Source organism: Gouania willdenowi, chromosome 12 (assembly GCF_900634775.1).
Source record: "Gouania willdenowi chromosome 12, fGouWil2.1, whole genome shotgun sequence".
Lineage (NCBI taxonomy): Eukaryota > Metazoa > Chordata > Actinopteri > Blenniiformes > Gobiesocidae > Gouania > Gouania willdenowi.
In genome coordinates this window covers 22,683,267-22,706,016 of record NC_041055.1, presented here as the reverse complement: position 1 = coordinate 22,706,016, position 22,750 = coordinate 22,683,267, and the positions used below count along the sequence as shown (strand labels likewise).

Sequence of the window (22,750 nt, the reverse complement as noted above, 5' to 3'; positions counted from 1 at the left end):
AGCTGTCCGTGACCCACCCAGTACAGGTCCGCGACTCACTTTTGGGTCCCGACCCACCAGTTGAGAATCACTGTCTTGGGGAACTAATGATACTGTTAGGGGTTTAGGAGAGCCGGCTGTAAAAAGCATATGAAATTATGAAGAGGGTGTTTATGATACAAAGAGGGGGTACACATGATTTGACAAAAATGCAAAAAGGACTCAGACAATTTAAACAATTCTTTCTCACCATTGGCCTCTGGTTCAGATCTCTCCTGGCTGGAACACTGAACACTCCTCTCAGTGAGAAGGGACACCAGACTCTGGGTAACCAAGAATGTTGGGGGTGTTTGGTCTTGGTAGTCCTTCTGGAGATGCTGGACTCCCTGTGTTGCCACTGTTAGAGCACAGCTGGTAGAAACTCTTTGCTGCGGCTCATTTATGGCCCCGATCTTTACCCCGGTAGCAGCTGACATCAGATCCTACAGGCAGAGGCATCACAGAGATGATGTTTTTATGATATCTAACAATACCAAGAACTTAGAGCAGGAGTGTCAAACTCATTTTAGTTCAAGGGCCAAATATGGATAAGTTTAAGTGAGCTACAGATTCAACATTAACGTGCCCTGGTTTACGCTTCCACGTATAAATGATATATAAATGATAAAGTATGTGACTATATCAGTCCCTGCAGGAACTTCACTTAAATTTCCCTGATTTTGCAAGTTTGGGGAAATTTCGTGAAATAAAGTGAGGAAAATTTCCCAGATTTTGAAAAAAAATTAAAGTTCTTTCAACAATTTGAGATTAAAAATGACTGCTGTCATGTGATATAAGAAGTGGAAAATGAAGCTCTGCAAATATTTTGGATTTTAATTGAATTTTAGTTTTTGGAGGAGCTGAGATATCTACAACTGAATGAGTTGGTCATTTACAAAATGTTTCGTGTTTTTTTCTATCATTTTTACACTTGTGTGTCGTGAGAAATCATCTTGTGTGTTGTTCCAAAAACCATTTTTGAAAACTATTTAAATATTATAGTGCTGCCGTGACCCCCTCTCCGTCCCAAAGTGCATAGACATAATAACATATTTATAATATATCAAAATAAAACAGAATAAAGTTAAATTGTAGTTCTAATCATTTTTTTCCACTTACTTTTATCCCTCCCATGATGTGTATCAAGTATGCACAATATGAAAGATCATAAAACATATTTTGTTTTTTGTTTGATTTGTATTTAATAAACTGAAAAGAATGTATGTTGCATGCATATTGTTAGTTGCACTTTTTATTAGAAAGAAGAAATAGAAATTTAATTATTATTATTTTTTATTATTATTAATAATATTGCTTGTTTTTTGTTCAGTTAAAATGTTCAAAACCTTTAATAAAAAGAATTGAAAAAAAAAAAAGAAAGAAGAAATATGAAAGATCATAAAAACATTATTCAAGACACTTTGATAATCATGACTGCATATTGTTAATATAGGTTACAAAGTTTAATTTTTTTTTTCTTTTTACATTTTCATTGATGGTGTTCCTTGGGTATTTTTTTTTCAATGAAAATCTGTACCTTGGCTCAAAAAAAATTGAAAAACAATGCTCTAAAGCTTAATCTTATTTCTGAATCCAAGTACCCACTTTGGCCGACTAGAAGATTAGAACACACTAATCAATATCATTTTTTATCATCATTTTGAGTGTTTTTTGTGTTTTGTGTTGTTGGTATTACTTGAATTATTCTATCTCGGTGTGTGTATTTTTGGAGTTGTTTGGTTGTTTCTTATGTCTTTTTGTATGTTTCTCTTATTTTTGTGTATTTTGTAATGATTTCGTGTAATTTTTTTTCTCATTTAGTGTGTCTGTTGTTTTGTGTGTTGCTGGTAAGAGTAAGTATTCTCTTTGTGCGTGTGTTTTTGGTGTCATTTTGTGTATTTTGTTGTTGTTTATCTGTTCTTTTTATTATTCATAATAAAACATATCTTTTTATATATTTTTCTCTTATTTTGTGTGTTTTTGTTGTTGTTTGAGTTGCTGGTAAAATTTAGTATGATGATCATTTTTAACAAAAAAAAAAAACATAAAACCCCATATTTGTAATGCTTTCTTTTGTTAATTTTCCTCTCTCTCTCTCTCTCTCTCTCTCTCTCTCTCTCTCAAGTACCCCCGTATTACCATCGTGTGCGTACCCCATGTGAGAATCACTGCTCTAAAGGGCCAGATTTGAGTTTGACAAGTGCTTTAGATGATTTGTAATGAAGTGGAACTGACTTGGGTGCAGATCTCCACCAGCTGTCTGTAAGCAGTCGGGCTGTGGGACACCACGCTGCCGATAGCCGAGGTAAGAAAGCTGAGGCATGTGGAGCTGCTGCGATCCGTCGACAGACCGTGCATGCCACACTGTCCGCCCACACAGCTGTGAGCCCTGCCCGCTGCTGCTAACGTGGCCAGACGCACCAGAATACGAATATCGGCCAGACCAAAAGACTCCAGTCCGCTAGACTGGCTGCACAATGAAGCACTGGAAAGGAAGACAAAACACAACTGAAGAAAAGACAAGAATAACTACAAATGTGGTGAAATTTGGTATGTATGTTTTACCTTAAGGCAGTTTGAGACAAGGCTCTCATCACCACACTGTATGCCAGCAGGATCTGAGCAGTGGACGTGACTCTTCTTAAAGCTTTGAGCCTATCATGGAAATCTCTTAATGAAACGGCCTGCTGTCCGAGGCTCAGGGACGTCTTCTGCTCCATGCGAGCATTTTCTTGTTAGAAGAATTACAAAACAGGATGATGTTTAAAAACTTTGAAGGGAAATAAAAATTATTAATCAAAACAACTAAAAAGAAAACCTAAATCAAAAAAAGGAGTCAGTTCAGCTGTACTGAGCATTTGTTTTATTAAAAATGCAGAATGATTCAATAAACAATCTCAACTGGGATAGAATACGAGTGCTGCCAAAAAGCACAGAAGAACTGTGGGTTTGTTACAAATGTGCCGATATATCATCAGAGGAATAAACTGGAGGCTCATTCACAGCTGAGGATACTTGGCTTGTGGATAAGTGTGACTTAATTATCAATGTTTAGTATCTGATTAGTTAATAGTCGTGAACTGTTGCACTGGACTAAGACAGTGTTAGTACAATACAAGTACGTTTGCTGATTTTGAATCCAAAAAAATTCCAGACAATATTATTGCGCAAGGAACCTAATCTGAATCGACTTGTAAAAACTATCAACATTTTTATCAAGTTTTTGTGATGTTAGGAAGAGCTATTATGGAACGACCCAAAATGTAATAAGAACCAAATTATTATTTCTAAAAAAATTAATATCTGGTCAATAATGCAACAAAAGTGCTGAGCCCAAAATGTAATAAAAAAATAAAAAAATTGAAATGGTACAACTGGTCAATAATGTAACAAGATGCTGACCCCAAAACTTAATTATTTTATATATACATACATATATATATATCAAACTGAATGTTTTCACAAAATGAACATGTTGTACCTCTGATTGCTGTACCTGTTAAACAGGCTGTGGTGTAGCGTAGAGCACCAAGCAGATCCGGCTCAGTAAAAACAATAGGTTCTGGAACCAGTTTCTTTTCAGTCAACCCCAGGGGTCTCAGCAGAAGCCCAAAGTCCTCCAGGCCTGTTAGCTTGTCTGTGTCATACTCCAGCTGGCAGCTTAGTTCCCAGTCATCTAAGGAAACAAATACATCATTTATATTAGAAATGTCATGCAATTATACAGAAATAATCGTGGTAACTCTATTTAAGGGTGATGGCGGCTCTACCATCAGATGTGCCGTCTACTTGACCAATCAGATCCGACGTTAGGCCCTTAATCCTGAGACAAAAACGACACAAAATTTAAATGTGCACATTTTTCTTGCATTTACCATTTCTTCTCACAATACACCTGTACCTTTCACATTTGGAAGAAGAATCACTCGTGTTTTCTGCCAGGTACTTCTCCCTGCAGGAGGTGCAGAGAAGGTAAAAGGGGAAGTTGGAGCCACACTCTCCTTTGAACCAGACGTCCACGTAGGCTCCTGTGCTGTCGTAGCCCTTACGAGCAGCGTTCTGCCCGCAGCCGGGATGGCGGCGCTTTATGTGATTGTTAAACTGCAGCGTTAGGGTATTGCACAGCTCGCATTTCACCATCGGACTGTGTTCTTCTCCAGTCTGAATAAAGTTCAATAAAAAGGGGGTCAAAACAATGACAATTGGAACATAAGTTACATAACGTGAGATGAAATGCTGCAATCTCATTTGCAGCATTTCAATAAAGCAGTTCATTTATAGAATCAGAATCACAAATGTTTTAATGGCCAAGTACAGTTTTTAGGACAGTACAAGGAATTTGTCTTGGTAGTCGGTGCACGAAACAAAAAACAAATAAAACAAAGAACAAAGAAACAACCCAGCAACAATAATAAATATAAATATAAAGGATGAGCAATAAATAAAGGATAGATTAGAGAATAAAGTTCAAAAAAAAAAAAAATATATATATATATATATATATAGTGCAGCAGATAATGTCATCATGGAGGTGGTGATGGGGGGGGGGGGTCAGTGGGTGACTGGGGCTGTGTTCATGTGCATGGTGGCAGAGGGAAAGAAGCTGTTTTTGTGTCTGGAGGTTCTGGTCCTGATGGACCGAAACCTCCTTCCAGAAGGGAGAGATTGAAATAGTTTATGACCGGGGTGGGAGGGGTCGGCCACAATCTTTCCTGCACGCCTCAGATGAATCTAAATTAACATTCAGTACAGGTCAGAGGGCGTTGTAATCGTACAAACTCTTCATAAGTGTTAATTGCAAGTTTTCTGTATGTTTCACCTCCACTATCTGGAGCGTGTCTCTCTCCAGGCTAAAGAAGGAAGGTGTTAGCAGGTCCTCATATGTTTCTTCATGGTAGGCATCATCCATGTATCCCAGCTCTGACTCCTCCTCAGCAGAGTAAGGATGAAACTCCACCTGCTCTGGCCAGTCGACCACCGTTGGATGCGGCTGGTATAGCTGTGGGAGGGGGATGGGCGATGGCAAATCTACAGAAAAGGTTGGAATTTAAAAGAAACACTTGGAGTGAAGTGGTAGTAGGCCTGGATAATATGCATCGAGATTCAAGATTTATCAAGTTTTCTGTTTTGGCGAAATTGAAAATTACAACATCGTCAATATGCACATATTGTGCAGCTGTTTGTTAATAAATGTGCCTGTGTGGCATTTTACATCACCAAATTTGACCTATAATTGTCTTTCTGGTAGGATAATATTGCAATAAAAATATTGAGATTTATATTGTATATCACTATTTTAAGTAAAAATATCAAGATATAAATTTTGCCCAGCCCTAAGTGGTAGTAGGTTTTCATGTCAATGGGATTTAAACAAGATAACGTGAGTCTGACCTGGTCTTCGGAAAGAAGTCCTTTGAGTGGGACCTGAGCGTCTTCGTCGTGCAGGAGGAGGTCGGTTTCTAGTGAGGTGGACGTCTAAAAAGTTCTCCCTCTCGATCCAGTCGAGCCCTGGCAGCAGGCTGGGATCAAAGTAACACACAGCCAGAAGTGAAAGGATGAAAGTAATGGATTGCAAGCACTTTAGTGAAATCTAAAAAAGATTTCACTTCTTGTAGTGTTGACCTTTGACAGCATGTGCAGACAAAGCAGAAAATAAATAAATAATTAATTATAAAAAAAAGAAATAAAATAAAATATTTTTTTGAAAAATCATTTGGAAATCCTTCACCTTTCATTGGTTTGGTTGGTGGGTCGCTCAGGGCACTGCACCGTCTCCGGTCCATCTGGTGATGGGGTGTCAGGAGCCCCCTCTGCTCGTGGTGGGTCAGCAGCCTGCTGCTCCTCGCTGAGAGGGTGCTCCAACATCCAGCTGGAGAGCACCTCAATAGTCTGTGAGTCCAAGTCACCAGATACGTCTGGGAGAGATAACAGATAAAACGGATAAAATTTAAAAATCCTATACATTTGATGTGTAATGTATATATAAATATATATTAAAACGAATAGCAGCCTTTAGGTAATTGGTATGTTATTTGTTTAGATTTTTTTTGCAGAACAGCTGTACCTGCTGCCTCCATAGCCCAGAAGATATGTCTCATCGAAAATCCCATTTCCAGCAACCGACTGGTGACAAACATTTGTGTCCGCTCTGGTGGTTGAGGAAAAAAGTGCAAAAGCAAAAGAAAACAACAGTATGCAGCTTAATTTTGAGCTAAAATTAATGTAGATGAAAGGTTTTAGCCTGAAAAAACAAAAAAATCACATTTGTTTTTTCATTTTTTTCATACAAACAACAAAAAATAAACAAATGAATGATGCATTTAACTGCACAAAATCTGTACTGTATTTTTAAGATCATAACACAGATATTCAGTTAAATGCTCACTCTGATGTCAAAAGCATGCATATGGTAGTTTTTAAAAAACAACAAAACAAAAACCATGCTGTATTTGCATGTTTTAACTTCCAGCAGCCATGAACATGTTGACGTAGGTCAGTTCTTACCCAGGCTGCTCCTGGCCTGTGTGCTGCAGGGCCCCGGTTCCATAAAGCTAGTCTGCTGTTCTGTGAAAGCGTCACAAGAAGCAGAGCTGGCCAGGCTGAAGCAGGGGTGGAGCACTGGGCTGGAGCTAACGAGCCCCGTAAGGGTGGGGAAGCGCGTTAGCACCATGTGCCTGGAGGAAGTGAGATTACAGCAATAACACAGTGGAAGAAAGAAAGCTACACTGCCAAGACTGGAGAATCAAATACAATAATTTTATGGTAGGGAATTTGTTTTAAATTATCTTATATATGTATATATATATATATGGTTTTGTTTTTATACAACCCAGTCTCACTCCAAAGCGTAGAATGACTACGCTTGTCCACTGTGCAATGTGTAGACTTTCTATACGCATACGCCTGTTTAACATTTCTGTTCTGTATTACAAAAAGCCCAGGGTGTAGAAATTCTACGCGTCATTTGCCCAGCGTTTTTTATGGGGCGTACACAGTGCTTAACTTGTAAATCATCAGGTCCCGGAACACACGCCACGTGTTGTTCCGGCTGTAAGAGAGAGACAAAAACAAAAACTAAATGGGCCAATAATATCACGTGAACACAAAGAAACATTTAACCTAAATGTTTGATAAAAGAATGATGAATCAGCGTTAAAGAAGCACGGACAATCGCCCGTTACGGAGCGCATCCGTCTTTCTCTCTGAGACAGCTGTCAAATCTGCAATGTTTCAGCACCAAGGACAGCGCAAAATCTGTGCTAATTTAGCCACAAACATTCAGAACACAAAAACTCACAAATACAAAATATTTACAAACTTTTACACCGATAAGGCCATAACTCCTCTAATGAATCAGCAGCACAGCAGAAAATGAAAATAAAACATGTGCTTACCTTTTCTATTTGTCCAAAACAGCCAAAAAACTCATAAGAGTTTTTAGTTTCAATTTTGACATTTCCAGTGATTTCAACTCAATAAAAGACACAGTTGTCCAAATATAATATTTCATTATTTAATCAAAAACAAATGAGGTGCTGAATGGAAAAAAAAAAAAAAAAAAATTGAATGCTGGGTCCAATCAAATAAGTGGGGAGGCGTCGGTTCTTGCTCCGGCAAGATCCGGCCCAAATTAAACTCGTCAGGTCACGTGACCACATCGTCATCCCGTTAAAGAAAGGAAAAAAATGGCAGACATTTGTAAAATTTTCCATTCGGTTAATGTATACGATTCGTGTTCGTTTCGACAAATGGATATCATGAAAATCTTACAAATATCCAACATTTTTTCCTTTCTTTAACGGGACGATGGTGTGGTCACATGACCTGACGTCTGCCCCATAGAAAATACTGGGCAAATAATGCATAGAATTGCTACGCCCTGAGAGGCATATGCGTAAAATGTTTGCACTGTGGACAAGCGTAGTAATTCTACGCTTTGGAGTGAGTCTGGGTTGTTTTAGAACATCTTTCTCATTTGTTGTGAAGTTTCTAGTCTTTCAGCAGTGCTATAGCAGTTTGAGTCTTTAAAGCTGAAAACAAAAGCACATATGCACCGTTATGCAAAAGAGCAAAGACACAAAGCTTTAGCTTTGGGTTAAGACAGGTCTTTCAACCTTTCATTATATACAGTGGCAAGCAGCAGTATGAGAACCTTTGAAAGATCTGAGGTTTCTTCCGTAATTGGTCAAAAAATATAATCCCATCTGCAACCAAGTCTCACACTTGGGTGTGGTTTAAAGACGGTGCTCTTAGATGTGAATGGGATCACATTTAATGATCAAATAATGCAGAAAAATCAAGAACATGCTGAAGTTTACGTCCCTTTTCTTGCCACTATGCACTAGATTCTAACTCACCCACTCCATGGGCCTCAGAATGGCTGCTGCTGCTGCTAAAAAATAAAGGTCTTTTGCAATCAGCAATAACATGAGAACTGCCTATATCTTGACTTGGGATTGCTGTTGGCTGAGAGAGTTTTAGAGATGTACACAAGTACACAACTGAAAACTTTACTCACTGTAAGAGGCTGATGGGAAGGAAAGGGTTGAAGTTGTCGAGACCATCACTCTGCAGGTTTGTTGGCAAGGAAGAGGCCAAGTCTGTGTTGGAGGAGGAGGCAGATGCTCGGTTTGATTGTCCAAAAATTGCGGTGCCTTCCGAACCAGCGCTGTACAAAGAGACAGAGCTGGAGGACTTGGAAATGGGTCGAGAGGACAAGTTGTGACCTGATTCTACAGGGGACAGATATTAAAGAAGATCACGATTACTCAGTAAAAAATAAAAGATAGCTACAGGTATACCATCGGGCAACAGGGGGCCATGCCCAGAAATAACTCATAAGGACAGATCAAAAAAAAAGTCTGAAAAAATTAAACCATAACATATTCATTACGAAAATAAGACAAAATGAACTTCCTGGAATTATAGTGTTTACAAAACAATACCAATTCTCCATGTGAAATGTTTTTCATTAATAAACATTCAAATGAATTTTTGTAATTAAAATAAAACATCCACAAAGCTAAATATACTTGAAAGAGAAACACCATAAATATGTATTTTGAAGACGATGTTAGCAGGAAGTCAAACCACATGGATGACAGAGTGGGCACGTTGCTATCAAATAAAGCTGATTTTAATTAATTAAATGGATTTTTGGATTACAATAATTACAGTGTTATAACAATTTGAGTTATTCGCTTTATTGTAAAAGCTAAAATGCCCTGCGACCCAGAAAACAGGAACAAGAAAATGGATGAAAAATAGCTGAAATTATTTTGGTCATGTTGTTGTTGATGTTTGTTGATGATTTTAAATGTTTTTACTGATGATTTTAAATGTTCTGTTGCCTACTTTAATGTTCTTATTGATTTTAAGCTGTTGTCTGTTGCACTTTTTGATCATGTAAAGCACATTGAGTTGCCTTGTGTATGAAATGCACTATAAAAATAAATCTGCCTTGCCTTATTTGGTAAATTATGTTTAAATTGGTCTTCATTGGAGTTATTAGCCAAAAAACTTCCATTTTAAACTTCATATCTGCAATATCAGCTATTATACACTGCAGCAAAGACTTATTCACATATACAGTACATGGAATGCTGTTGACAGTCTTTTGAAAAATGCAGATTATGTACCTCTGCGATCTTTGTCCTCTTGCAGTCTGTTCAGGGCTCCTTTGTATATCATGATCTGCGCTCTTTCCAAGTCGGCGAGAGAAACTGTCTGCTTGATGGGGCATGGCCTGACTGCCCATTTCACCATGCTCTGCACCACGTATTGCATCACTGATCGCAGCTCAGCGCTTTCATCCCATTGGCTGCTGCTGGCTTTGGATTGGTCAAGGTGTGGGCTGGAGGCATCCTTTTTAGGCACTGAAATCATATCCGATAGCTTTTCACGACTGAAAAGGACAGTGAGGGATTTTAAGCTTCCAACAAGGAGATAAGAGACTCTCACTGCTCTTAGTTCAACTGCAAAAACATCCAGTTTAGAGGATTGGGGCGATTGCGTGATAGGATTTAGCTCTTGGAGATCAGCAACCTTTGTGGTATCTTTGGTTGAGCATGGCAATTGGAGAGGGTCGGTTTCAATCTTTGGCTCCTTGACCTTTTTCTTTTTATCTTCTGTCAGAAATCTGACATTCTCTGATCCCTCTTCATCCACACAGCTTTTGGTTTCACCGTCTTTTGTGCTCTCCACTGAATAATTCCTTCTTGGGGTTATATAAGTGCCAAGCCATCCCTGCTCCTCCAGCAGCCCCATCAAATAAATCAGATCTAGCAACATGGTGGGTTTGAGGCCCCCGAGGCAGGTGACATCACAGCCAGATGTGTCACACGGCTCCAACGAGGTGATGGGTGTGTCGCTGGGTGACCAAGAATTCACGGAGCTTAGTTATTGGGATGGATGGGAGGAACCCACAGATACATCATGGAGTGACACCAGGATGGATTCATTAGGGATGAATGGATTCACGAATGACAGGAGGAAGCAAGAAAAAAAAAAGCAAGATCAGGAGGTTAAACGGCATTAAAGAAAGCAACATGTTAAACAAAATTCCAAAAGAAAGACAAATATACACTAACAGTGGTTCCCAAACAGGGGTACGCAAACCAGGGTTGGGGTCGATTACGTTTTTCCGTTACAATTACATTTTCAATTACCCATGCTCAATTATGCTCTAATTATGATTACAGTTACGAGCTTTTCCCCCCAATTACAATTATTTTTCATCCTCAGAAAGTCGATTACAAATACGTTCTCAATTACCTAAGTTCAATTACAATAAATCACAATTACTGAGCCTGAAATAAATAACCTAATGAAAGTTAACATTCCTCTTGTGTTAGATTTCTGTTAGCATCTCTTATGATAACGACTCCAAAATCAGCTGTAAAATACACTAAATACAAATATCTATCATCTTATTTCTTTTCCATTTATTGGTTACGTTGTTAGGCTTCTAATCAATGACAATATAGGTTTTAATATTTTTAATATTTTTTAAATGGTAAAATGTGGGAAAGCTTGATATGAAACATATCTTAATATTTGTTAACTACATACTGTATGTGTACAACTGTACCAAGAACTGTAACATCGTTCCCCAGTTTTACATATTTCTTATATATATATATATATATATTTTTTTTTTTTTTTCATGGCAAATACAATTACAAATTCAATTAAGTGAACTTAATTACAATTAAATTACGATTACGACAGCAACAGATTTTTTAAAATTACAATTATGCTATAATTGTAATTAATTATCAATTATGCAATTACAATTATAATTGAGCCCAGCCCTGACGCGTACCCCTAAGCACACAGGAGCTCATTGCATGGGGGTAAGGCGGAAAGATTTAACAATTAATTAAAAAATAATCAGGAAATGTTCCTAGTTCCTTTTTTAAGCTTTATTATGGATAAATTCACCACAAAATGCTATATTTTATTGTAATTTATTGAAGCTGAATTATTTTTTGTTACTGAGGACATTTTAACTGTAACTAATGATGACAAACATCAAAGAACCCATCAGCTATTACTGTCGATGAGAAAATGAATGGGGAAATTGAAAATGAAAAGGTGGAATAACTCAAAAAGTTGAAGAGTTATAAAAAAACATACATAGCATAATGTCCAGGAATTATCCACGTTTTGATACCTTACTTGTCCAAATTGGTTGAAAACTACGGGATGAGTTAGAGGAGGATGGAAGAATAACAATAATAAAGTTTGCATATGCTATGCATCCTCACTAATTATGGAGAGGGTACTTATGATATGATTTGACAAAATTTGTGAAGGGGGTACAGGGGACAAAAGAGATTGGAAACTAGAGCAAAGCACATGCTGCAAAAAAACCACGACTAAAAACGACAAGATTTGTTAAATGGAAGTAAATGACAATTGTTAGTTTAAAAACAGGATATCAAAACAATTTAGAGGAATATACTGTATGTGAATCTTTTTGTGCACTACCTGACAGAAAAGTCGGCCTCCTCCCACTGGAGCTTAGCCAGAGAGCTTCCTTCTTTTAGGACTCCCAGCAGGATGGCCCTGCGGCCGCTGGACTTGTGGCGGCACAGACCTCCAGCACGGACCCCGCTGTCCACGCCTCCGATCATAGCCAGCACTGGCCACACATGAGTGCAAAGAAACTTCAGCTTGGCGTCTGACAGGAGCATTTGATGGTCTGGCAATTCTTTTGTCTCTTCAAAGTCTTTATCTGTGTCGTTTTCTTCCCTATCAGTAGTCGGTTGACTGGGGCCTACAGGAGAGGACGACAAGATAGGAGTCAGACTGGATAGGGATTAGGGCTGGCCGATATAAACCAAAACTCATATCTCAATATTTTTTCTCAAAATGGCGATATACAATATAAATCTCAATATTTTTAATTCTGAATGAGCTGTAAAATAAAAAAAATATATACAGCAGTTATAGGTAATATTGTAATTTCAATATACTGCCCAGCCCCAATGAAAATGTTCGATACTATGCAACGCTATAATTCCGATATTACCAATACTGATACATACAGTACACATAGACCCTCCACCCCAACCTAATTTAAGGTCAAATTATGTAAATCCATGGAAATAACAGGTTAAGGCTACTTTTAATGTGATGCCCCACTGAATGTATTCCACAAATAAACATCATCAGTGCAAAATAAGAATACTTCTTCAACTTTAGGGTTTTATTATTATTATCTATTACAGCACATATTAGTTTTCAATACCTGTGGAAAAATTGATACCGACAGAGACAAATATCATACTTTATGTCTTTTTTCCCACATTTTATGTCTAATATTGGCCGATAATATCACCCATCTCTGGTGAAGAATTAAACAATTTCAAAAGCTTTTCAAACTATTTGATAAAACACACTTTACAAGCTGGTTTCTAAAACATTATCAGTGTCATCCACACCCACATTTTTCTTTTCTAAATCTCCTACTACATTCTTGTGAGTTCTTTATATTTATCTTGTAATAGACAATTGTAGTGAACACAGTTTGTAAATAAGAAATTAAAGAACTGACTTTAATCAGTGTGTGTTTATTATTTTTGGCAACTCAAGAGCAGGGTTTCCTTTGCTTGCCGACTTTTGTTCTATTTGTACGCGTTCATCAATAGATTTATGACACCACCTACTGTATATATATATATATATATATATATATATATATATATATATATATATTTCAAAATACTTAATCTCACAGATAAAACAAGTGCATATAAAGTGTATGAACACGTAAAGGGTTGACCCATTCCCTGAAGTCTGCCTCTTACCTGGACTGAGACTCCCTGAGCTGTCCTTTCTGAGCAGAGGACCAATGAGCTCCAGGTGGGTGTGAATGTGTTGGTTGATGTGTGGTAACCAATGGTCGCAGTGATGGAGCCGTCGTAGTAGCTGCACTGTGGACTCGATCAGCACGGTGGTCTGAGGGCTGCAGAGCGGCTCCCCAGGAAGAAGGTTACTGGGCATTCCTCTCATCTGCAGATCCTGCAGCGCCACCTAGAACGGGTGCAGCATCACTAGTTTGTAGCAATTATTCAAAATCTAGTACATTTTAAAGCATTTATAGTGCTTCTGTAACAAGATTAACCACATAATAAATCACAAAACACAGCCATGACCATGGTTGAATCAATTACATTTTTGAATTACAATTACATCTTCAATTATTCATGTTCAATTGCAACTGAATTATGATTATGTTGACCGGTATTTTTTTCCAATTAAAAATACAATTATTACTTTCTCCCTGGAATCAATTGCAATTACCTTCTCAATTACCAAAATTCTAATTCAATTAATCACTATTTCTGTGGGCATCTGAGCCTTTTTTCTGTCAGTATAGACCTCAATTTAAAAATGGTAAAAAGATCCTCAATAAAACTGACAGGTAAACTCAATATGAAACATATTTAACTATTTGTAAACCACATAGGTATAAGTCATAGAACCGTAACATGGTTCCCCAGTTTTGCATTTAATTACATTGTAAATGACAGTTTTTATAAAGTTTTCATGACAATTACAATTATAAAGTCAATTACCTGAACCCAATAGCAACATATTTTTCATTTTATTTTTCAATTATGAATTCAATTACAATTAGGTCATAATTTAATTAATTACCCTGGCCATGACCATGAAGGATGTAAAGATTGGGGGGGGGGGTTGTTACCTTTTCACCAGGATTACTGCTGTAGAACAAGACACAGGGATATAATTCAGAGGCAACCACGCCTTCAAAAGCCAACTTTGGCTCCTTGAGGAAAAGCAAAAACAAAACAAATGTTAAAGAATTAGCGGTGTACATTGCCATGAATCTGAAGATACGATACAATTCACATGTCACTATATATCCCGATACTAAACAATACGGCATACAATATATCGCAATATCAATAATTACAAATTCCACCTTTACAATGGTACGAAATACAAATTATTTCATTTTTTTAAACTTGCGAGAACAAGTAAATGATGAACTAACTGTAATTCATGTACCAATAACAAAAACAAGTGGTATGTTTATTAAACTGTTCAAAAAAGTTTAACTTTTTCTTCTACAACAGATTCTGATAAAGTGTTTTTTTTTTGTTTTTTTTTAAGTAACCACATACATCAAAATGCCCACTATGTTTTATGAATATAAAGTGCAATCAACGTCCAAGCTAAAATGCATTGAGGAGTGACGTAGTTTAACGAGGTCTGATGTGGTTCACTGACACATAGTGACCGTGCGTATACGTGCTATGCATATGTTAGCGCAATTAAATGTTTTTTCATTAAAAAAACATGATTTAATAAATCGATTTGGAAATTGTTTGAATGGATACAATAATCATGTTGTAAAATGTGACAATATATCGCTGCATTGATTTATTCTTAATGTTTAACACAATTCCAAGAAAACCACGACTGTAATAGATTTCATAGGACCTTGCTATTTTTAGCAAAAGACACGGTGTGAGCTTCCATGTCCAGGATGCAGGTGATGGTGTCCCCCTGGGTGAAAGAAGGAAGTGTTCGAACCAGCTCCCCTCCATGGTACAGGTTGCCACTATAGGCGCGATACAGCCACATGTCCGTGGTGGTGTGGTGGTTGTGATCTCTGACCGGCCAGCGTGAGAGGCCAATACATGTGCCCTCATTGCCTCTGTTCTCTTTGGTGATGTAGAACTGTGGATAGAAATGACTGTGAGGTGTAGTAATAGTGCAGTATTTATCATCTCACACTTACCTTCCAGATAAAACAGCCTGAGGAGATAGCAGTTGCTGCTAAGCCATAACCCTTCCCTCCTGAGCCGTGAGCAAGGATGCTCCCATTTTCCAAGGAGCAACACACTAGTTTGTGTGGGTCAAATGAAAAGTCTCCAATGGGAATACATTCTTCATAGCTGCCATGGTTCTAGAACACAATGCATTGGACAAATAAATATGGAACTTTATAAAAAAATTAAGAAAGTGCAAAAGATATTGTCAAAAAAGAAGATTTTACATGGCAAGAAAATCACAACTTTAGATTTAAAAAGTAGAAGAAAAAAAGTGATGTATGTAATTGTACAAATGTATTGATCCTGTCTTTTTTTTTTACAATAATTAGAATGAATGTCACTTATTGCCTATTTATTTTCTTTGAGGTGAAGACGCAATAGGCAAATACACATGTTAATTTATCAAACAAATCAGAAAGTGAGAAAAATAAAATGATGAAATCATAGGAGCATAGTGGTAGATGTCTTCAAATCTGAGGGTTGCTACAGTAGTGTTAAAGCTGCAGTTTGTAGAATCCTCTCTACGCTACGTTTTGAAACTGAAACTTAACCTCCCTTACTGGTATATTTTGTGAACGCTCTTCGCAACTTTTTTCTCAATATAGACTAGTGACAAATGTAGGGACGTTATTCTGTGTTAGTAGAGATTTTTCTGGTGTTTTAGAGACTCTGACATGAATACATGTATTAATCTGTAGTTACTGCCCTGAGCAGCGGCTGTTGTCATTGGCTTACACAGAGGGGGCTGCACTGATCTTAGTCACTCTGAGCGGCAGCTGCATTCTGACTGTAAAATTAATTCACCTTGAATAAGCGTCTGGTTAATCCTGTCTGTTCTAACTCTCCCCGCAGCCACGGAGGTCCGCGAGGACCTAATGCTGTTATGGAGACTTCAAATACACGTTTACTACAGATGGTCCTTGAACACGTCTGCCTTCAGTCAAGCAGCCAATAGAAACACCCAAAACAGCTCATGGAGCACACATGTTTGTAGAAAGATCTCTGATTGGCTGACATCCAGAACTTTATTTACACAGTCAGGAGAAGGAGATGAGATCCAATGTCCACTCAGAACACTTTGGATGACACCATGCTCAAAGTTGATTATGGATTTTTAACAAAATGATGCCAAAAAAAGTTACAAACTGCAGCTTTAAGGAATTTGTAATGAGAAATTTGATTATGATGGACAGCAGCCTCCAGTAAATGGCGTTGACCAAAATAGGTTTAGACCAGGATGGAAAATATCAGCAACAAATACACAAGTATGTACTATATACATCTTATTAAAAAGAACATCTGGCAATAATAATTAGTACTTTATTACCACTCGGTCTTTTTCAGCTTCTTCTGGGTTTTTCTCAGTGAGTGGCTCCTCCCACATGTAGGCAGCCAATAGCTGAAAGAGTTGTTTAACAATCTACAGAAATGAGAAAGGCAGAAATACAAGTGAATGGTTTCTTCTCATAACTAAAGGTGAGTATTATCGGCCTACTCATTTTATCGACAAACATTTGGCATAAAATGTTATTTTTCTGTAGAATGTAATGTTGGTTGACATCAGTATAGGTTTTTCTGCCATTTCATTTTTTGTTGTTTTTAATAATTTTTTCTGCAACTGTTGCAATCTTTTCTTGTCAAATTTGCAAGTTTTTTTCTTGCAAAACCAACCAAACTAAATTCCCTAAGGAAGGTGTGACAAACTTTATTAGGGAAAAATACTTAAAAAGAGAGAGCTGTTATATAAATATGAATAAATAATTTCCATAACTGAAGTTGAATTATTTTTCTGACATTGCACAGATTATATTTTATGTGGAACACTTCCAGTGGGCATCAAAATGTTAATTCCATTGACACACTATAATATAACCTAAAATTAGGTTGGAGGGAATTGGTCTAAGTCTATAACGGTATTGATTAATGCGGGAACTTAAGTGTTGGACAATATCAGATATTGACAATAGGCTAATAAAGAACGTCATAATTTATTTACATGGTGCACCCACATTCCCTTAACACACCTCTTCTATCTGTGCAGGCTCAGAACAAGCAGGTAACAGTCTTTCCAAAACATGGAAGGCCAAAAGCTTAGTCCGAAGATTCTGGAAATGTGGAGATCCTAAACCAGGAGGAAAAAAAGCATGAATCAATGGAAAATGTTTGGTCGCTCAAGTTTTCTTCCACTTATCTTTGTCCTCACCTGTGGGGCACTTCAGTGAAATGATAGACATGATTGGATTGATCCACTTGACAAATGTAGAAAGCCTTTTCATTACTCTTAATGACAGCACGCGTCGTAGAAATACCAAGAAGTCTGCAAGTTGGGATTCAACCACTTTGCTGCTTTCAACCCCTAAGATTACAAAACAAGAGACAATCAGGGTTATTCATTTACACAAATCAACTCAATGATTATACTCAGTAATACCTCAGGGCACCAAACCTGTACTTCTGGTTATTCCATTATCACTTTTATTGCAAGATGTATAGAACAGAAGATATAAAATGTACTGACACTCTTTGAGTTCGGGACCAATTTGGTCCCATTGACTCCCATTATAACCACGTATTTTGGATATAATGCTATCCTGACATATAAATGTGGTTTTCTCCAAAATACTTAATATATCTAAATACAGGAAAAACAGTGTTTACGTAGGATGAAAAAAGTGGGAAAAATATTTATACATGACATTTTGAAGACACTTTTATGAAGGGTACTGTTGTGGCAAAAGGTCAAAAAAAAAATGTAGGTTTTTTTTCCAATAAAATGTTTAGCTCAAAAAGTAATCATGCCTCAAAGTCAATGTTCCTATCAATTACTGACCTACTCAAGTCTGTAATAACTTCATATCAAATGTTCCATTTTTTTTTTTTTTTTTTAAATGCATATTTTGTATTTTTCTCATTGAAATTTTTTTTTTTTTTTTTTATTACAGAAAGGGCATAAAAACAGAAATATAATGAAAACTTTAAATCTATGGTTAGGTCTGGAGTTGCTTGAAAAGTTCTGATGTGAAAAAATGGAGGAGAGGAAAAATGATATATTTTTATGAGTTTTATGAAGGGCACCATTTTGGTACCTAAGCTCAAACATTGTAACTTTTTTTTTTTTTTAAAGGTGCACCGAGGGTTAAATGGTCTCATGTGGACTTGTAAGAAACACCTAAAAGACTGAGACCAGGAATATACCCCACCGACTAAACATGTGTGCTTGCTGCCAGAGTCTGGGTTGGATTTGGCAGACATCCCTCTCTCTGCAAACTGTTGCTGCTGAAAGGTAAACAGGATGTTTTGAAGCTGCTCACACAACACCTCCATCAGAGCTTGCGAAACATCAATCGGCAGAGAATCCTCACAGGTGCTGAGAACAGAAGAATATTTGTTACACAAAAGCAACAGCACAAACAGTATAGTAAGGAACTGGGTTGGGGTCGATTATAGTTGTAATCACGTAACTGATAATCAATTACAATTACGGCGTAATTACAATTGTAATTTTAAAATTATGTTGCTCTCGTAATCGTAATTAAATTGTAATTGAGTTCAGATAATTGTAATTCGAATGAAAATTCTATAAAAAGTTCTACAGATATGCAGTTAATCATTAAAATGTTTCATATCAAGCTCACCTACTTTTACCATTTAAAAAATTAATTTAGGAGTATACTGAAACAAAAAAGGCTCAGATGCTCACATCAAAAATATTAATACCTATATTTATCGTTGATTAGGAAGCCTAATGAGGTAACCAATAGATAGGAAAGAAATTAGATGATAGATATTTGTTTTTAGTGTATTTTACAGCTGATTTAGGACCTGTTATCATAAGAGATGGTTAACTTTTATTAGGTTATTTAATTCAGGGTCATTAATTGTAATCAAACTTTAGTAATTGAAGGCAAATTGTAATTTACTTAATGTAGGCAAAAACTAATAGTAATTTAATTGTAATTGGGGAAAAAACGCTGGTCACTGTAATTGTAAATCAATTGTAATTGAAAACGTACTTGTACCTGAAAAATGTAATTGACCCCAAGCCTGGTAAGGAATGCTAAATACTAGTGTGTACACTCCCACCTTGCAGCCACAGTCAGTATCTGTATCAGGCGAGCACATGCTAGTCTGACGGCTCCACTGAGCAGCACGGGGCCGGAGTGTGACGCTGCTAACCAGCCCTGGTTCATCACTGCACAGTTATCAGTCAACATGGACAGGATTTCCAGGAGGCCACATTTGATTAAAAGAACCAAGTCCAACGGTTGGTAACAGAAGTTTAACGCAAACATTGTAGCAAGGAGAAGATGCTGGCAGGAGCCTGTGTGCAATAGGGGAAAGAAAAAAAATGACATCAAAACAGCAGGTAGAACCTAAAAGCAATACTGCAGTACTCCAGCGGTGGGCAACTAACCGGGGCCACAAAAATGTTTTGATAGATCGAAGGGCCACAGTATGTACCCTCATGTCTTTTGGAATCATATCTGGTATTTGTGTTGACATTTTGCATTTTTTGTGTATCTTTGTTGTCTTTTTGTGTACTTTTGTCATTTTCTGTATATTTGTAGGGTTTTTTTTAGTCATTTTGTGTAATTCTGGTGTTGTTTTGTGTTATTTGGAGTCATTTTGTGTATATCTGTTGTCATTTTGTTAATGTTTGTGTATTTCTGGAATATTTTCTGTCATTCTATGTATGTTTATTGTTGTTTTGCTTGTTACAAGTTATTTTGTGCATTTTTGTTGTCCTTTTGTGGATTTTTCCTGTAAAGTGTGTCTTTTGGAATCATATTGTATATTTGTTTTGAAATTTTGCAATTTATGAGTAATTTTTTGTGTATTTTGTTGTCATTTTGTGTTATTTGGAATGATTTTGTGTTTATCTGTTGTTGTTTTGTTAATTTTTGTAATAATTTTGTGTGTTGCTGGAGTATTTTCGGTCAGTCTATGTATTTTTATTGTTTTTTTGCTTGTTGTGGGTCATTTTATGGATTTCAGTTGTCCTTTTGTGGATTTTTCCTGTGAGGTGTGTCTTTTGGAATCATATAGTGTATTTGATTTGATGAGTCATTTTTTGCGTATTTTTGTCATTTTCTGTATATTTGTAGGGTTCTTTGAGTCATATTGTGTATTTCTGTTGTCATTTTGTGTTATTTGAAGTCATTTTGTGTATATCTATGGTCGTTTTATTACATTTTGCAGTAGTTTTGTGTGTTTCCCCGTCAGTTGCCCATGTCTGTAGTACTCGCAAATGTAAACACACCTGAGTGCTTCCTTTCAATCAGAGCCCTCTGTTTAAGAACACACACCACCTGCTGGTAGAAAGTGTGTGCTGCAGTTTGTAGCTCTCCTCGGGTAACTGCAGAAGCTGAATGTGTGCCGTCCTGAATTTAGATCAGAGGGGAGAAAAAAAAACAACTCAAAAACATAATTCCATGTTTTCTTGCTTGCCACAAACACTACAGTGCATTAATATGTCTCTAGACGTACCATGTAATGCTGCGTCTCATAATTAGCTCCCGAGTGAGACGTGATTATTTGTGTTCCCAGAGTGAAACATCCAGAGAGGAATTGGAGTTGCACCGACTGTAACAGTGCGGGAGACGCTGTTGATCTGCTGCTCCTCTCCTCCATCTTAGACATGAAAACTGACATCTGACACAGGGCCTCGAGTCGCATCTGATCACAAACAAAGGCGGGGTTCGCAGATAAGACACACACTGTTATCCTCACTGTTGGACTAACAAAAAAGCAGCTAAAACGGGTTATTTAAAATCAGCTCGATGGTCAAAATCCTTCTGTCCTCTATTTTAGTACCTTTCCATGGTGATCAAAGGCCAGGACGGGAAAAAGCAAAGTCAAGCATCATCTCAAGTATATTAAATATCCTCCTGGCTGTTTCTAACGCTGATTACTATGTATTGTATTAGGCTGCCTTTAACTCTGTGGTCATTTTACAGAGGAAAAAGTCAATGTGGAAGAACTCCTTTAAAAAAGAAATCAGGTTGAGTTACACAATTTTGGTTTTTCGGTGTTAGAAACCATCTTTGAATTGCATTTGAATTAATAAAGTGGAAGCACATTTGATAAAAACCAAAGTTCTTTATAGGTTTTCATTTTTTTTTTAATGTTTTTTATGTTTCTTCTTTTTATGCAGCCTGCGGTGTTTTTCAACCTTGGGGTCATGATCCCATGTGGGGTCACCTGAAATTTAAATGGGGTCCCCTGAAATGTCTAGTAATTCATCAAAAAATAATTACTGATTACTATAAATATATATACAGTATATAAATTAACTATTAAATTATTACTATTAAATCTATATATATATATGTGTGTGTATATACAGTATATATATTCTTAACTAATAATCTACATTTTAAATTCTTATATAAATTCTTTAAGCGATACAAGATGATTATTGTTGTAATTAGCACTATATATATAAAGTTTAATTGAATTGAATCATTATTAAATTATTTTTCTAATTAAAATACAACACACAAATTCAAACTGTAATCTAAACTTTCACTTTCTCAAATATAAATCTAGTTAAAAAAAAAATGCAGTTAAAAAATATCTGATCTTGGCTACTCTATACCTTTAACACAGTATAACAAACTAATTCTAAAAAGGAAAAAGAAGTCTTTGGGTTTTGCCAAAAATTTGTCACATCAGAATGTTGTCATGATCCAAAAAAGGTTGTGAACCATTGCTCTAATAAATCATTCTTTCTCATACAACGTGCTCAATACGATAATATGGGATGGATTTAAACAACCTGCCCACCTGGATTTTTTATTTTGCTGTATAAATGTTATGTATGAAGCTTTGATGATAACTGTTATACCATTGAAAACAAATACAAATTACTGCAATTTTAGATATATTACAAGTATTGTTAGGAATTGGATTAAAAAGAGGAACACTTACTTCAGCTCGCCTCTGCTGCTGTAATATGGCAAAGGTGAGAGCTTTGGGATCTGCTGGACCATAGCTCTGTGCAGCTGGGAGTGTTGGTGAGGTGGATGGTGAGTGGGTCAGGCTCCCACAGACAAAGTGAAACACCTGGTTAAGAATCAGCAGGGTGCTGTTGCTGTCACGGGACACGGTGGCGGTTGGGCTGATGCACTGACGCAGGCGATCCCACGCGTCTTTCATAATACCCAACGAACACAGAGGTGAGCCTGAGCCAGACGGATGCATGTTGTCGTGTAACATATACACTTCACCTTGCATATAAATTGTTCTTTTATCCACAAATTATCATAAAACAAGAAGACATCCCCCGCCAGATTGTTTGTCATTATCACTCACAATCTTTTCCTAAATGCCCTAAATCTAAGAACTTAGATGTATACATAAGAAAATATTATCACATCAGACTATTAAATTACTAACGATCTTAAACGGCTTCTAAGAAA

General features: G+C 36.8%; 1 protein-coding gene across 1 annotated transcript in view; it reads right to left on the bottom strand.

The window, feature by feature from the left end:
* LOC114472820 (probable E3 ubiquitin-protein ligase HERC1) overlaps nt 1-22,750 on the bottom strand; it is a 68,279-nt gene that overhangs the window by 17,566 nt on the left and 27,963 nt on the right. The window contains exons 27-52 of the mRNA XM_028462079.1: nt 22,260-22,513; nt 20,817-21,005; nt 20,590-20,710; nt 19,413-19,650; nt 18,530-18,696; nt 17,533-17,685; nt 17,354-17,451; nt 16,657-16,749; nt 15,296-15,463; nt 14,995-15,234; nt 14,234-14,317; nt 13,332-13,557; nt 12,010-12,298; nt 9,657-10,411; nt 8,537-8,750; nt 6,523-6,692; nt 6,083-6,166; nt 5,747-5,933; nt 5,410-5,537; nt 4,838-5,046; nt 3,920-4,179; nt 3,789-3,841; nt 3,500-3,694; nt 2,584-2,749; nt 2,254-2,503; nt 230-461 (exon numbers count right to left, since the gene is read on the bottom strand). Of these exons, the coding sequence (XP_028317880.1) occupies nt 230-461; nt 2,254-2,503; nt 2,584-2,749; nt 3,500-3,694; nt 3,789-3,841; nt 3,920-4,179; nt 4,838-5,046; nt 5,410-5,537; nt 5,747-5,933; nt 6,083-6,166; nt 6,523-6,692; nt 8,537-8,750; nt 9,657-10,411; nt 12,010-12,298; nt 13,332-13,557; nt 14,234-14,317; nt 14,995-15,234; nt 15,296-15,463; nt 16,657-16,749; nt 17,354-17,451; nt 17,533-17,685; nt 18,530-18,696; nt 19,413-19,650; nt 20,590-20,710; nt 20,817-21,005; nt 22,260-22,513 (5,223 nt within the window). The remainder of the gene's footprint in view (nt 1-229; nt 462-2,253; nt 2,504-2,583; nt 2,750-3,499; nt 3,695-3,788; nt 3,842-3,919; nt 4,180-4,837; nt 5,047-5,409; nt 5,538-5,746; nt 5,934-6,082; nt 6,167-6,522; nt 6,693-8,536; nt 8,751-9,656; nt 10,412-12,009; nt 12,299-13,331; nt 13,558-14,233; nt 14,318-14,994; nt 15,235-15,295; nt 15,464-16,656; nt 16,750-17,353; nt 17,452-17,532; nt 17,686-18,529; nt 18,697-19,412; nt 19,651-20,589; nt 20,711-20,816; nt 21,006-22,259; nt 22,514-22,750) is intronic.